At 44.0% G+C, this 17,416-nt stretch overlaps 1 protein-coding gene across 1 annotated transcript in view; it reads left to right on the top strand.

Moving 5' to 3' along the window:
- The first annotated feature begins 7,010 nt into the window (after nt 1–7,010).
- The window catches only part of NLRP3 (NLR family pyrin domain containing 3), a 32,931-nt gene continuing 22,525 nt past the window's right edge, over nt 7,011–17,416 (top strand). Inside the window, exons 1-4 of the mRNA XM_072953306.1 lie at nt 7,011–7,430; nt 10,396–10,500; nt 11,040–12,810; nt 16,667–16,834. Of these exons, the coding sequence (XP_072809407.1) occupies nt 7,154–7,430; nt 10,396–10,500; nt 11,040–12,810; nt 16,667–16,834 (2,321 nt within the window). The 5' untranslated portion in view covers nt 7,011–7,153. The remainder of the gene's footprint in view (nt 7,431–10,395; nt 10,501–11,039; nt 12,811–16,666; nt 16,835–17,416) is intronic.

Genomic DNA, 17,416 nt, shown 5'->3' with positions numbered 1-17,416 from the left:
TCCAGCCACATCACGTACATTCACATTATCACGCAGCCATTATTACCATCCGTCTCCAGAATGCTTCATCTTGCAAAACAAACTCATTAAACAACAACTCCCCATTTTCCCCTCCTCTGGGTCCCAGCCAACCCCTAGTCTTTTTGTTTCTGTGAATGTAACTAATCTCAGAATCTTACGTAAATGGAACAGTGTTTGTTTTTTGGTGACTGCCTTCTTTCACTTAGCGTGATGCCATCATGGTTCATGTTGTGGAATATGTCAGAACTTCCTTCTTTTTCAAGGCTGAATAATATTCCATATTATATGTATATGACACATTTTGTCTATCCATTCATTGGTCAGTGATACTTGGGTTACTTCCACATTTTGGCTATTGCAAATAACACTGCTATAAGACACAGGTGTACTAAAATAACTTTTTTTAAATACATATAACTGAACTTTACCAAACAGCACTTCTTTTTGATAAGGAAATTTGAAATCTTTGTTTTCTTTGTTTACAGATAAGATTTTTATTAAGTTATAAGATACACAAGTTGTGGGGACTGAGTTTTGCTTTGGACTTTTCAATGGAATCTTGTTTGTATTTGGGGGGAAGTAATTAGATTTATTTATTTATTTATTTATTTATTTATTTATTTATTTATTTATTTATTTATTTACAAGTGGAGGTACTGGTGATGGACCCCAGGACTTCTTGCATGCGTGCTCTCTACCGCTGAGCTGTACCCTCCCTTCTGGACTTTTCAATAGACTCTTAACTTTAAAAGTTTGGGATCTTTGTCACCATGCCTGTACTTTCCTATCTTGTGTCTGGATTTTGGGTTCAGTACACCCGTATGGCATTTCCTCTGTGCCCACACACAGAACCAGGGCTGGTTCACGTGTCCTTGGAGGTGGGTGGGAAAAGCATGTCTGACCTTGCTTTCTTTCTTTCCCTTTAGTCTTTGGCAGGCTGTTTCTTTGTAGCTTACACCAGTTGTTGATTTCCCAGTAGATTTATTTTCCTTTGGTTTGGTTTCAGTTTCCTGTAGTTTATTCAATTAGAAAGAATTTGTGGCAAATTCGGGTTTGGCAATTTGTGGCAAATTTGAGCTCCGTGCCCTGAGCTCCACTCTACTCTGCTTTACAGAAGTGAGCTGCAGGAGTTTCATGGGTGTAATTGTCTTTCTGGGGTGCACAGTATTAAATTGTTATTCCCCACGTTTTTAGGAGGCGGTCATGAATAGATAAAACAGAGAATTGTTGTGTTCTATTTTTGTGACCTTTCTTGTTTATTATTTGTGTTGATTCTGATATTCTTATATCTGAAACAGCATGTTTTCTGAATGCAGAGTAACAGGCATTTTGGGGGGGTTATGTTTTATACGTGATTAGAGTATCTTTTCAAAGTTCTGGAATGACATTTGAGCATTTTTTTTTTGAAGGGGGAGAGATAATTAGTTTTATTTGTTTTTATTCATTTATTTTTTAATGGAAGTACTGGGGATTGAACCCAGGACCTTGTGCCTGCTAGGCAGGCACTCTACCACTGAACCATACGCTCCCCCAAGCACTGCGTTTTTTAGTTTTATTTTTTATTTAATGTAGTTGATTTATAGTTAGTTTCAGGTGTACAGCAAAGTGATTCAGTTATACGTATACATACATCTACATTTTCTTTTCAGACTCTTTTCCATTACAAGAAATTGAACATAGTTCCCTGTGCTATACAGCAGGTCCTTGTTGTTTATCTCTTTTATTAGTAATGTAAACACTGCTTTCTACTTTGCATTTCCCTCTCAGGTATTGTTTGATTTGAGCCTCGCAGAAAAGAGGACGAGCCAGCTGAGAGGTGCAACATGAGCTGGGCATTGGGGTGGTGAAATCTGAAAATCTTGTCTGCTCTTCTTGAGTTTCCCAGTGACTAATGTATTTAAATAACTGCAACCAGTTCAACTGCGTGGGTTTTTTGATTTCCGCTCGGAGGAGGTTCCGGGTTCAATCCCCGGGACCTCTTGGGTGCTGAGCATGCTCTGTACCGCTTGAGCGAGACCCTTCCCTCGACTGCACGGGTTTTTTTGGAAAAAAAGAAAAAAAATTTTTTTTGAGAGGGATGGGAGAGGGAGAGAAGAAGGGGTAAATGAATGGATAATGGATGGATAATTTATTGCCAATAACAATCAGTCCAAGTCAGATCTCCTTTCTTCTTCCCATGGAGGTTTATGCAATTTCCTCTATGAAATTTCGTCACATTGTGTTATATTTTCTGGTTTAACATTTCCCCCCTCAAGGAGAGGCAGGGTCCATGTTTTATTTACCTTTGTAACCCCAGCATCTCCGTTCTCTTTTGTCTCTTAATATAGACATGCACATGATTCTATGTTGAGAAGTGTATACATTTTTAAAATTTATTTTAATTTTTGGGGAGGAGGTAATTAGGTTATCTGTTTATTTTAACGGGAGGTACTGGGGATCGAACCTAAGACCTTGTGCATGCTAACGATGTGCTCTACCTCTGAGCTACACCCTCCTCCGCAATATTTCTTCAATTTCCTAGTTCACGACAAACCCATTGGAAGGGCTTAAATGAATAAAACACAAAGTGCATGAGTAATTCATGTTCATGGCCACAAAATAAAAATTCAAATAGCACCGAAAAAGATACAAGGAAAAGGCAAAATTCCCTCATTCTCAAATAAGCATAATAAACTCTGGCTCCTGGTTTAGCCAATAAGCTCCTTTCCTTTCGAGGATAATTTTTTTTTTGTTTGTTTGTTTGAGGGGGGAGGTAATTAGGTTTATTTATTCATTAAAGATTTATTTTATTATTGAAATATAGTCAGTTTACAATGTTGTGTCAATTTCTGGTGTATAGCATAATGTTTCAGTCATACACATACATATATTTCTTTTCACATTATTTTTCATTATAGGTGCCTAGAAGATAATGGATATAGTTTCCTGTGTCATATAGTAGAAACGTGGTGGTGGTGTTTTTTTAATGGGGGTACTGGGGCTCGAACCCAGCACCTCCTGCATGCTAAGCATGCACCCTGCCCCTGAGCTATACCCTCCCCCCACCTTTTTCAGCATAACTGATCTGCTGTCTCTGTCTCTAGCATCCGCCTCTGGAGTCCTCACTGCTCCTGTGTGCACCCTGGCCCTTAACAACATGCAGGTCTTGAGACTTGAGTCTGCTCTCCCGCCCTGGCTTCAGCAGGGGCAGGTGCCCCTCTCTCGTCTCTCAGAGCATTCTGCGCGTAATTCCACAATGACAGTAATAAACGAGCTAGCCACTGAGTCCAGCTTCTCTGATTCAGGCTCTGTTCTAAAGACCTCACATTCACCCATTTGCTCAACCATCTTCGATTGGTGCCATTGTTGTCCCATTACACAGATGAGAATACTGAGGCACAAAGAGACAAATTCATTTGCCAGCGCCCTTCTGCTAGACTTGGATGATTTTCCTTCTTGCTGCAGGATTCCTGCACTCGCCTGAGGGTGCTGAGTGCCTCTCACTCATCATGCTCTATTGAACTCATGCTCTTGTTGCACTGCGGTCCTGCAGCCATGGTGAGAGCTAGGAAAGGAAGTCTAGGTGTTTCTTCTTCCTACAGCTCCTTCTGGGCAAGGCAAGGTACTTTTCCGCTTTGTGTTCGTGCCTGGCACACACCAGCTACTCCAAAAGTATTAGTTGAACAAGTGAGTCAGGGAGTAGAGTTTGTGCCTGTCTAAAGGAGTCAAAATCAGGATTTTATTATTTTTTTTGAAATTAAGACCTTGAAGAGATACCTGCTCCCATGTTCACTGTGGCATTATTCACAGCAGCCAAGATGTGGAAACGACGTAAGTGTCCATAAATAGAAGAATGGAAAAAGACAACCAAAGTGTCCCTCCACAGATGAATGGATAAAGAAGATGTACTATATATGCACAGTGGAATGTTATTCAGCCACCAGAAAGATGGAAATCCTGCCATTTGCAACAGCATGGCTGGACTTTGATGACATTATGCAAAGTGAGATAAATCAGACAGGAAAGACATACGGAATGGAGTCACTCGTACGTAGTATCAAAAAGTCAGATCTGTAGAAACAGAGAGTAGAATGGAAGTTGTCAGGAGCCAGGGAGAGGCAGAAGAGGGGTGCTAGTCAGAGGGTACAGTTTTGTCATGCGAGATGACTAAGTCCCAGAGACCTGCTTACAGCATAGAACCTACGGTTAATAATACTGTACCGTGTGCTTAATAAAAGGGTAGATCTTATGTGTTCTCATCACACACACAAAATAATAATCATAATCGTAATAGGTGGGGAGACACTTCGTGAGGTGATAAATGCGTTTAAGGTATAGATGGTGGGGATGGCTTCACAGGTATAGATTTACCTCAATAAAGTGGTTAAAAAAATAACAAGCGATTGTTGTGCTATCTGCTGACTGCCTTCCTGTGATGGCTTAAAAGTGCATAGGATCTGCGGTTTGACGCCAGGTCATGCCCTTGATTCTCTACCTACCACCGCCAAAGGGCTCCTCCATCCCTCACCTCTCCTTGTTGTCACAGCTCTCACGTGGCTGCTGTCAGAGTCAGAGGGAACATCCACCGAGCAGCAATTTCCTCTCATTCTTCACCCCAATGGCCACTGAGGAGAGGCCAGATCTCTGTGGCTACAGCCAGGCTCAGCACTGAGAACTTGTTTGGAAAATCCAGCGATGTGAGTAACCGTTAGTCTCTGCCTTTGCCTGTGATGCAAGCGTGCTCACTCCAGACTGAGGCCACATCCTTCCTGCCCCTGCTGGGCTGTGACTGCTATAAATTCATCTAGTTTCCTTTCTGGCTGTTCCTGAGGCTGGCATCTGGGTGAGTCCAGCTCTGTGGAGTGGGGTGGCTGAAAGGCCAGGGGAAGAATGGGGAGAGTGTGCCAAGGGCCAGGACTTGACTGGAGACTTCTTCTGCCAGCCTTCAAGTCTGTCCTTCAACAATGTTTCTCGAATGTTCTTTTATGTTTGCCAGTATTTGGGTGCTATGTGTGCAAATGCATGTGTGTGTGTGGGGGTGGGGGGGTGGGTAAGGACGGGAACTACAGTCGCAGCTTACGCCCAGGGCTCAACAATTGGCCAAGCATTCCCCCAGGGAGTGTTTAGATGGGATGCATACTAGAAAGTGAGCATCTTTAGAAACCAAGAAACAGAGGAGGTAAAGGTCAGAGCGAAGTGCGCTGAGGTAAGGGGTAGGGGAGCCCAGAGGGGAGGCTGAGTCCTGGTATGGATGGGAAGATTGATGGAGTAGGACCTGGGAGGGTCTGCAGAGCTGGGGGTCCCTGGAGTTCCCCCTCCCCTCCCATCACCTGCTAAATACATAAGGGGATGGATTTTGGGGGGGTGGTGGTGCATGAGGCCAGGAGTGAAGAGGCAAGAATGGAGATGGAAGGAGAGATGAGCATGACTGAGATGTCATGAACATGAAACTGCGGTCTTTATAAATTTCAGCTTGGAGATTCCTGCAGCTTCAGGGGCCTTCCTGCTTCCTTTAGCATCACTTACGGCTCTGGGCTGATGTCTTGCTTTACAAATTCAGTGATATGAAGGGATCAATCCCAAACAAAGCCAGCGCATTCCTCCACCCAAACTCTAGGAGATGTGTATGATCAAAAGACGTATAGCGTCGGATTTATAGTCTTTGCGGAACTCGAAGTCTAGTGAGGAAACCTGAGTGGGTGAACACTGTAACAGAAGACTGCCCATGTTCAATCCTGGGGAAGGGCTGCTTTTTAACCACCTATTTTATTGTCTTTATTTCTCCTCCTGTCTGTCTGAGATACCTACTTATATGGCAGAAGAAATGGTCTCACACATTTTCAGGCGGAGAAAAGTGCAATATTAGGGGCATGGCTCAGAAATCAGTGACCCTGTCTAAATCCTGGCTTTGCTCCTTCCTGTGTCACTCAGCCTGAGGCTCAGTCTCTACCTCCACAAAACGGTGCTAAAAATACAAAGCACCTCATCCGGCTTGGTGTGGGCTAGATGAGAAAAGGTATCAGTGCGGCACCTAGCCCATGAGAAGCCCATAATAAATGTGAGTGCTACTATCTATTTTGATTGTGAATTTTGCAAAGAGACATGAAAGAAATGTGTCTGTTATTCTCCCTTAAGCATCTCAACACCATCTCATTTCAGTTTTCATCAATCCATGGACTGATAAAGGACTGTTGCAGACCATCCCCTCCTTGGCATGTTTCTCTCTCCTTGTCTGTCTCTAGTTGCTCTTGTTATCACAATAATTACTCATTTCCTGGCCCATTTCTTCTTTTGTCCCTCATTCATCTGTCCTCGGGTCAAAACAGAAACAAGAAACCAGAGTCTTTCAGTTGGAAGGAATGTGAAAAACATCTTTGCCACTCTGGTATTTTATAGATGAGGAGACTGAAGTTGAGGGATAGTGAGGAGCTTGTCCAAGGTCATGTATACATAAGCCAGTAATCACTGGGAGCAAAGTTCTCTTGGCAATAGGTCAAGCTGGCATCATGAGGTGGTTGAAGGCGCCCATTGCGTTAACGTGATTGTTTTGGGGGTTTAATTATTGTTTCTCTCCAAAGAGACAGCTTTCTTCCATGGCTCAGGACGCACTCTTGGGTCGAGCTTATAGGAAAACCTGGTAAGTATTTGGTTCACTTTTCAAAACTAAAGAGGGCAACTTGTTATATAGTCTGGTGATACTTTTCTGGGTTTTTGATCGGTTAGTTCTCTCTGAGAGTGGACTTCTAAAAAAATATGTGTAGAGAGGTCATTAATAGTAAAATATACTTGTATGAGAAATTTCCTTTTTGGTGTGCACACTTTTTTTTTCTGCTCACTTTTAAATTTATTCAGATCTCTGCTCAGATGTCATTTTTGTTTTTATTTTTTGTTCTTGACTTTTTTATTGAAGTACAGTCAGTTACAATGTGTCAGTTTCTGGTGCACAGCATTAATGTTTCAGTCATACATACATGAACATCTATTCGTTTTCATATTCTTTTTCATTATAGGTTCTTACAAGATATTGCGTACAATTCCCTGTGCCATACAGGGTGGACTTTCAAGACGACTTCTTACGCATATGCTGTTTTCACCACCTGACTTCCCAGCGTGGACCTATGCTCAGGGACTCTGACCAGGGCTGCATCCAAACATGGCAAGCATCCGCTGCAAGCTGGCTCGTTACCTGGAGGACCTGGAAGATGTAGACTTTAAGAAATTCAAGATGTACTTAGAAGACTATCCTCCGCAGAAGGGCTGCGTCTCACTTCCTCGGGGTCACACAGAGAAAGCAGACCATGTGGATCTAGCCACTCTGATGATCGACTTCAATGGGGAAGAAAAGGCGTGGGCCATGGCCACATGGATTTTTGCTGCAATCAACAGGAGAGACCTTTACGAGAAGGCTAAGAGGGAGGAGCCAGAATGGGGTGAGTGGAAGGAAAGCAAGTACTTTTTTAAATTGTAATAAAATACAAGTAATACAAAATTTGCTATTGATCGTTTTTAAGTATATGATTCAGTAGTATTAAGCACATTTACATTGTTGTGCAATCTCCAGAACTCTTTTTGATATTGCAAAACTCTGTACCCATTAAACAAGAATTACTCATTCTGCCCTCCCTTCAGCCCCTGGTAACCACCACTTTGTGTCACTATGAATTTGACTATTCCAGTATTTTTTTTTAAAAATGTTGGGGGGGTAATTAGGTTTATTTATTTATTTTTAACTTCTTTATTTATTTTTTTTAACGGAGGTGCTGGGGATTGAACCCAGGACCTTGTACATGTTAAGCATGTGCTCTACCACTGAGTTACACCCTCCCCATTATTTCAGTACCTTTTATGAGTGGAATCATACAGCATTTGTCTTTTTGTGTCTGGCTTATTTCACCTAGCATAAACATCCTTAAGCTTCATCCGTGTTGCCACCTTTTTTTTTTTTTTGCCAATAATTTTTATTCAATTGTGGAAGCCTAAGGTAAAAAGCGTAGGCAACAAACTTTACCAATCAATAAAAAGCCATTCTGCCAATCCACTGGTAACATGCTAGACAGAGTTGGAAAGCATTCTACTGAAAGCAAAATATTTAGAGAAAATAGACATCCATACAAAATTATAAAATGCTTGCAATTAAAACAAAGGCACCTCCAGGAAGGCACAGCCCATTTTAACTCGTAAAGCCAGTGAAAACCCTAAAAAAACTTACATGGACACTGAAACACACAGAAATGTACAATGTGTGGACACGGTGCCCCCAAGCCACATGAAGTCAGTTTTATAGACATAAGTCTTCAGTTTTCTAACGAATTGTTACGTTTACCCTGTTTTTATTTCCAACCTTGTATCGTCCACACTGGCATATCTAAAGTCACTTGAAATGTATCTATAGTGCCAAAAAAAAAACAAAAAAAAAGAATCAGCAAGTCAAGTCAGGAGGTGCAACATGGGTGTAACAAGGGAGAGAAAAATAATATGGGGGCAGGAGGTAGGGGTGTGTATACCAGTGGGATGTTTTCAACAAGCCGTGTGTAATAACGCAATTACAACTGTGTCAGTGCTTACGTACATAAATAACCAAATTAAACCGTAATAATCACAGTTGCAGAAGTAGTTTGCTGAGCAGTTTTTGTGGGTTTTGTTTATTCCTCACCAGAACCCCAGGAAGCCTGCACTTTTCCAAATGCACTATCAATTTCATTACACTGAGGGAAATTAGCCCGTCACAAAAAGACAAATACTTTATGCTTCCATTTATAAGAGGTACCTAGAAGAGTCACGGTCATAGAGACAGAAAGTGAGGGTTGCCAGGGGCCCTAGGGAATAGGGAACAGGGAGTTGTTGCTTACTGGGTATAGAGTTTCAATTTTACAGGATGAAAAAGAATTCCAGAGATGGTTGCACGACCATGTGAAGTGAGCCTGGAAGAGGTTCTTGTTGTCTGTGGCTCTGTTCTAGTCAGAGCCCAGGCTGGGATTCAGTGCCAAACGTGTCTCTGGCAGAAGCCTGGCTCTTAACCACTATGCCGTTTGGCTTCCACATCTGGGTTTTGGGACGGAAGAATTCTAACTAGGGGTAGAAGTATTTTGTGTTTTGTGTGTGTGTGTGTGGGGGGGGGGGTCAGTGGCTAAGGTTAGGTTTCAGGTAAGAATTAAGTTTTGATCTTGGTGTGAGTTAATGTTTAGATTTTGTTTTGTGGTTTTGTGTGTGTTGGGTTAATAGCATTTGCACTCAGAATAGGCAGACAAGACACCGATCAGGAATGCTTTATGTAGCTCTTGGGTTCCTGCCCACCTAAAGGCGTGTGTCCCATCTATTTCCCCTGGTACCTAGCTCTTGTTCTGCTGTGTCTAATTTCTCCTGTAGGACACCTCTTTGGGATGTGTTATTTAGCGATTGTTTAGATTGTGATTGTCAACTGTGGATGCACGTTGGAGCTTTTAAGATACAATGGTGCCTGAACGGAGAGGGTATAGCTCAGCGGTAGAGTGCCTGCTTCGATGCATGAGGTCCTGGGTTCAATCCCCAGTACCTCCCTTAAAAATAAATAATAAATAAATAAGGAAATAAACCTAATTACCTCCCTCACTCCCTCCCCAAAATATAATGGTGCCTGGGCTCCACCTCAGAGAACTGAAAAAGGATCACTGTGGGTGGAGTCCTGGAATCAGTTTTTTTTTTTAAATTTTATTTTATTGCGTTATAGTCATTTTACAAGGTTGTGTCAAATTCCAGTGTAGAGCACAATTTTTCAGTTATATGTGAACATACATATATTCATTGTCGCATTCTTTTTCACTGTGAGCTACCACAAGATCTTGTATGTATTTCCCTGTGCTGTACAGTATAATCTTGTGTATCTATTCTACACATTTTTAAAGCTTTCTAGGTGAATCTAAAGTCAGCCGGGATTCTGAATACTGAGTTAGACATAAGCCAGGTTGTTTATTCTTACTCTTGAAGACTCAGAATGTGGGGAAGATGAATTCCAGGCCTTTAGGGTCAAAGAAGGATGATCCTGCTGGCCTTTGGCCATCCTGGGGATATTGAAGAGTGGGGCGATGGCCTCAAAACCGGAGTACCAGGGAGGGAGTCTGCCAAAGTCAAGTAAGGCTAAAAGAAAACTTGCCTGCCGCACATATTTGCCATTTAATTTCCAGGCCTGGGAGGCAGATTCTGTGGCTGGGTACAGTGCGGACACAATGCTATTGCTCTGACGTCAGGAGTACAGGAATGCTCCCAAAGGGACATCGACTGAGCTGTGCTTTGGTTTGGGAGATGTTCAGGGCAGGTGCCTTTGACTGGTGCCAGGTGTCAGATATTGGCTCTCAATTACATCACCTTAATCAGGAGTCCTGGTTTTTGACACTGTGTTTTCCTTCCTTTTATTCTCAGACAATGCCAATGTTTCTGTGATATGCCGGGAAGAAAGCCTTGAAGAGGAGTGGATGGGTTTACTCGGATTCCTTTCCAGAATCTCTGTTTGTAAAAAAAAGAAAGGTAAGCCGGTGGGAGGGGTGAGGGTGGGGCAGGTAGCACTTCCAGTTGGGTTTGGAGACCTGGTTCGGTAGGTACTCGAAGCTGGAAAGCTGAACAGCTTGGTGATTCTAACATGTTCCTGCTCCCTGGGGTGCAAAATCCTGTCTCAGGAAATCCACTTTAGCTGAAGGGATATAGATGAATGTTTGCACGGCTCCTGGCAGTCCCAGAACCAAGGGGAGGCAATCGAGCGTTTCTGGTTTTGAAACACATGAGCTGCAGACTATCTAATGGAGTAAGATTGAATAAAAAAGGATTTTCTGGCCAGGCGCAGTGCATATAGCACTTTGCTTTTCTTCTGCCGTGCATAGGAGGAGTTTGACATCCTGGATTTTCTGGGTCCGTCCATACCCAAGCAGTGGAGGGAAATGGTATCTCATCTCCCGTTTCTCAATTCCAGTGACCGCTCCTTACCGACCCACAGGTCCCTGCTGATAGCTCATCGCTGGGTGGATGTGCTCAGGCTTCTTCCAAAGTCTAACTTTCTGTCTCTGCTGCAGATTACTGTAAGAAGTACAGGAATCACGTACGAAGCAGATTTCAGTGCATCAAAGACAGGAACGCCCGTCTGGGTGAGAGCGTGAACCTCAACAAGCGTTTCACCCGGCTGCGTCTCATCAAGGAGCATCGGAGCCAGCGGGAGAGGGAGCACGAACTCCTGGCCATCGGGAGGACCTCGGCCAAGATGTGGGATGGACCCGTGAGCTCCCTGAACTTGGAGACGCTGTTTGATCCCGAGGAGCAACACTCTGATCCTGTGCACACGGTGGTGTTCCAGGGAGCAGCGGGCATCGGGAAGACAATCCTGGCCAGGAAGATCATGCTGGACTGGGCATCAGGGAAGCTTTACCAGGACAGATTTGACTACTTGTTTTACATCCACTGCCGGGAGGTGAGCCTCGGGACCCAGAGGAGCCTGGGGGACCTGATCGCCAGCTGCTGCCCTGACCCATACCCACCCATAGGCAAGATCGTGAGCAAGCCTTCCCGGATCCTCTTCCTCATGGACGGCTTCGATGAGCTGCAAGGTGCCTTTGACGAGCACACGGAGGCCCTCTGCACGAACTGGAAGAAGGTGGAGCGGGGAGACATTCTCCTGAGCAGCCTCATCAGAAAAAGACTGCTCCCGGAAGCCTCCCTGCTCATCACCACGAGACCAGTGGCCCTGGAGAAACTTCAGCACTTGCTGGGCCGGGCTCGCCATGTGGAGATCCTGGGTTTCTCAGAGGCCAAGAGGAAAGAATATTTCTTTAAGTATTTCTCAGATGAGCAGCAAGCCAGGGAAGCCTTCCGGCTGATTCAGGAGAATGAGATCCTCTTCACCATGTGCTTTATCCCCCTGGTCTGCTGGATTGTGTGCACTGGGCTGAAACAGCAGATGGACAGTGGCAAGAGTCTTGCTCGGACGTCCAAGACCACCACTGCCGTCTACATATTCTTCCTCTCCAGTTTGTTGCAATCTCAAGGAGGGAGCCGGGAGCACCAGGTCTCCGCCAACCTCCGGGGTCTCTGCTCGTTGGCTGCAGATGGCATCTGGAACCAGAAAATCCTATTTGAGGAGTGTGATCTCAGGAATCACGGCCTGCAGAAGGCAGACATGTCTGCTTTCCTGAGGATGAACCTATTCCAAAAGGAAGTGGACTGTGAGAAATTCTACAGCTTCAACCACATGACTTTCCAGGAGTTCTTTGCTGCCATGTACTACCTGCTCGAGGAGGAGGATCAGGGGGAGAGGAGGAACGCACCGTGGAGCTGTTCCAAGCTTCCCACCCGGGATGTGACCGTCCTTCTTGAAAACTACGGCAAATTTGAGAAGGGGTATCTGATTTTTGTTGTCCGTTTCCTCTTTGGTCTTGTAAACCAGGAGAGAACATCCTACCTGGAGAAAAAACTGAGTTGCAAGATCTCTCAGAAAATCAGGCTGGAGCTGCTGAAATGGATCGAGGCGAAAGCCACGGCCAAGAAGCTACAAACTGAGCCCAGCCAGCTGGAACTGTTCTACTGTTTGTATGAGATGCAGGAGGAGGACTTTCTGCAAAGGGCCATGGTCCATTTCCCCCAAATTGAGATCAACCTCTCCACTAGAATGGACCACGTGGTTTCTTCTTTTTGCATTGAAAACTGTCGCCATGTGGAATCACTTTCCCTGAGGCTGCTCCATAACTCACCCAAAGAGGAGGAGGAGGAAGAGGAGGAGGAGAAAGGGGAGGAGGAAGGGGTTCAGTACTCTGAAGTGGACCACAGTGAGCCCCCTGTTGCATATTCTCAGCGGTAAGGTGACAGGAGATGTCTTCTTTCTAGCCGCCTTCCCTTGCTCCCTCTCCCCTCTTCTCAGCTGTCTTGCAAATGCAGTTGCCACAGCTACATAATGATGCTACCTCCTCCCATTTCTACCAGACACCTTCATTGGCAGATAGGGGACTAGTAGGGGAAGGGTAGGTGGACAAATGGCTTGAGAAAAAACTCAAGGAACCAATGAGCAAATGTTTGGTGGATGTGAATTTAGCACCAGGTATTATGTGGGGAAAAGAATTGTGTAAAAATGTCAACTCAGATTGCTTGCAATTTACTTGGGGCTTTCGTGCATAATTGCCTGTCAGTACCTAAGGGGCAAAACAGCCCCAGTGACCCTGCTCAGGAACACAGAGGACAGAGGGCTCTTAGCGCTGGATGCTGGCGGTGGGGGAGGGTCTCGGAGGAGTGAAGCTTGAGCCTGCCTTGAAGAACTGATAGGATGTGGGTGAGTGGAGGAGAAGGTAAAGGGATTTTGGCAGTGCAATCTGGTATGAAGTCATCAGTGTGGTCTGAGAAAGAGTGTTTATGTTGGGGAAGATGGGGAGGGAATGTGGCTTCACTGGAACAACCAATGAGGGGAAGTCAAGGGACATGGGGCTCGAAAGGAGAGAGTGCTTCGAGGCCCCCACCTTGTGTTTGCAACCAGGCATTCACCAACAGCCACCCCCTTCAGGCTCTGTTCACCCACCTGCTAGGGAGTTAGAAGCCAATTTGCTGTGTCTGTACAGTAAAGCGGTTGAGTTACCTGACTTCTAAGTCCCTTCACGGAAACTGTCACAGCTACAGTGGCTATGGGGAGGTGGCGGCTCTGAATGCTTGGGGTTTTTTTTTTTTTTTTAAATTGAAGTATAGTCAGTTTACAATGTTGTGTCAGTCTCTGGTGTACAGCAAAAAGTTTCAGTCATACGTATAGATACATATATTCATTTTCATATTCTTTTTCATTAAAGGTTACTATGAGATATTGAATATAGCTTCCTGTGCTATCCAGTATGAACTTGTTGTTTATCTATTTTATATATAGTAGTTAGTATCTGCAAATTTCAAACTCCCAATTTATCCCTTCCCACCCCCTTTCCCCTCTGGTAACTATAAATTTGTTTTCTATGTCTGTGAGTCTGTTTCTGTTTTGTAAATAAGATCATTTGTGTCTTTTTTTTTCCTTTTTAGAGTCTATATGTAAGTGGTATCATATGGTATTGTTCTTTCTCTTTCCCGCTTACTTTATTTAGAATGATGATCTTCAGGTCCATCTATGCTGCAAATGACATTATTTCATTCATTTTCATGGCTGAATAGTATTCCATTGTATAAATATACCACAACTTCTTTATCCAGTCCTCTGTTGATGGACATTTAGGTTGCCTCCATGTATTAGCTATTGTAAATAGTGCTGCTATGAACATTGGGGTGCAGGTATCTTTTCGAATTAGAGTTCCTTCCAGATATAAGCCCAGGAGGGGGATTGCTGGATCATGGCAAACCTATTTTTAGTTTTTAAAGTAATCTCCATACTGTCCTCCATAGTGGCTGCACCAATTTACATTCCCACCAGCAGTGTAGGAGGGCTCCCTTTTCTCCACAGCCTCTCCAGCATTTATTGTTTGTAGACCTTTTTAGTGATGACCAGTCTGACTGGTGTGAGGTGACACCTCATTGTAGTTTTGATTTGGAATGCTTGGGTTTAACCTCTATAGGAGACACTCACCGTGGGACAAAACTAAGGAGAAAGGCGGCTCACCTTTCTACTGGCAGCAGTAAGTCTCAGCTCTCTCTTTGCCTTGGCACCATTAACAGGATGGCCTTTCTATTTATTGTTGGTTCATCAAGGACGGTCTGCTGGGGCTTCAGTGGCGGCTGAGACCCAGGTCCTGCTCACAGTGACTTAACAGTTGGGTTGTGGGGACAGTCAGGAGACAAGGGCCAATGGTAGAGGGGAGACTTTGACCAGTCGGATCCTTGAAGGATGGGGCACCAGAGGGCCAAGTGTTGGCAGCCCAGACGGAGGGAACAGTGGGTTCAAAGGGTGGGAGCTGGGAAAGCAGGTGCCATTGACAATGACAGATAGTTCAAAATAGCTGTAAAGAAGATGGGAGAGGGGGAGTAAGAGAGAGAGAGAGGGAGTGAGAGAAGAAGACCGGCTCATCAGAGCCCTAAAATTAAGGCTGAGAAAGCAAGACACTTAACCAAGACCACACAGCTGTGAGGAAGGCCGGCAGGGACTCAGACTCAACCTCCTGATGGGAAGCCTGACGCCTGTCTTGCTAGATGACAGCTCTCTTCTTCTGAGGGCAGGAGCTTGCTTTGTGTGTTTTAGAACCGTCTAAGGGCCAGCAGCGTGGGCAGATACCCTGTGCCTGTTAGAAGTGCAGGACTGCGGGCCTGACCCTAGGATGTATGAAGTCAGAATCTGCATTTTAATAAGAGCTGCATGTTGGAACCACCTGGAAGTCTTAAAAATATCAATGTACTTGATCCCACCTCAGAGATACTGACTTTATTCCTATGATGTGGCCTGGCCTAGGGATTTTTGAGAGCACTGCTCACATTATGTGCCAGTACGAGCGCTAGCCTCTGGGCCACTCGGCAGAGTGTGCAGGGCCGTGGGCAGGGCAGCTGATGGATGAGGGAGGGAGGAGAAGGATGCCAGAGGGAGGGGCCGGAGGGTGCTCACTAAAGTCCCTGGCTCTTTCATAATTTTTTTATTTTAAATTTTATTTGTTTATTGAGGTGTAGTTTATGTACAATATTATTTAAGTTTCAGGTGTACAACATAGTGAGTCACAATTTTGAAAGGTTATATTCCATTTATAGTTATTATAAAATATTGGTTATATTTTCTGTGCTGTACCATATATTCTTTTTTTCCCCCAATTTTTTCTTCAGTGCAACCAGAAGAATTTTGACTAGCTTATCTCTGTGAGCTTTCTTTTTTTTTAAATTGATGTACAGTTGATTTATAATGTTGTGGTAGTTTCTGGTGTACAGCATAGTGATTCAGTTATACATATATATATATATTCTTTTTCATTATAGGTTATTACAAGATATTGACAACAGTTCATTGTGCTAAACAGTAGGACCTTGTTGTTTATCTATTTTGTATACAGTAGTCTGTATCTACTGATCCCAGACTCCTAATTTATCCCTCCCCCTGCCCTTTCCCCTTGATAACCATAAGTTTGTTTCCTATGTCTGTGAGTCTGTTTCTGCTCTGCATGTAAGTTCATTTGTGTCATTTTTTAGATTCCATATATAGGTGATATCATATGATATTTGTCTTTCTCTGTGTACCATATATTCTTGTAGCTTATTTATTTTACACATAGTAGTTTGTACCTCTTAAACCCCTACCTTTCTCTTGCCCTACCCACCTTCTTGCTTCTCACTGGTAACTGCCAGTTCTCTATATCTGTCTGTTTCTTTTTTGTTATATTCACTAGTTGTGTGTTTCAGATTCTGCATATAAGTGATATCATACAGTATTTCTTTCACTTATTTCACTCAGTGTAACACCCTCCAAGTCCATCTATGTTGTTACAAATGATAAAATTGTATTATTTTGTATGGTCAAGTAATATTCCATTGCGTGTGTGTTTATTGCATCTTAATCTATTCACCACAGGCTCTTTCTTTCCCAAGGTGCACAGAACAGTCTTGCCAAGGCTCCTCTGAACTTGTTCACTCCTCAATGGACAATCTTTTGATTCTGTGACTCACTTCTTAAATCCTGGGAGGCCTCTGAACTGGTGTCAGCCACTCCTGGCCCCTGGCTTCAGTTTGCTATTCTTAGAGATTGACTTTGTTTTCTCTCCTTCCTTCCGATTTCTAGGTTGGTGAACTATCTCACTTCCAGCTTTTGCAGGGGCATCTTCTCAGTTCTGAGCAATAACTGGAACCTCACTGAATTAAACCTCAGTGGCAATAATCTGGGAGACCCAGGGATGAAGGTGTTATGTGAAACGCTCCAGCAACCTACCTGCAACATTCGCAGACTGTGGTAAGAACCCACATGTGTGTGTGTGTGTAACAGAGAGGGAGCAGAACCAGATTAGTGGTTTATTAGTTGTCTGATGCTGCCATAACAAAGTACCAGACACTGGGAGCCTTAAACAACAGAAATTAATTTTCTCATAGGCCTGGAGGCTGGAAGTCCGAGATGAAGTTGCCAGCAGGGTTGGTTTCTCCTGAGGCCTCTCTGCTTGGCTTGTAGGTGACTGTCCTCTCCTTGTGTCTTCACATGGTCTCTGTGTGAGTGTCTGATCCCCTCATCTCTCAAGGACACCAGTCACATCGGATTAGGGTCTGCCTTAATGACCTGACTTTAACTTGATTACTTCTTTAACGCCCTATCTCCAAATATAGTCCACATTTGAGGCCCTAGGGGTTGAGACTTCAACATGAAATTTTCTGGGGGATACAATTCAGTCCATAACAAGTGAGAAGGCAAAAATAGATTGGAAGCCAGGAGTTTGGGACGTTTCAGATGGGGAAGGATAAAGGGGAACTGAAAAGAAGTCATTTGCTGGTGGTATGAAAGGGCATGACTTTTAGGAGCTTTCATTTCTTCATCAGCCATGCT

This window comes from Vicugna pacos, chromosome 3, assembly GCF_048564905.1.
Source record: "Vicugna pacos chromosome 3, VicPac4, whole genome shotgun sequence".
In the NCBI taxonomy this organism is placed as follows: domain Eukaryota; kingdom Metazoa; phylum Chordata; class Mammalia; order Artiodactyla; family Camelidae; genus Vicugna; species Vicugna pacos.
This window is presented reverse-complemented; position numbering and strand designations above follow the sequence as displayed.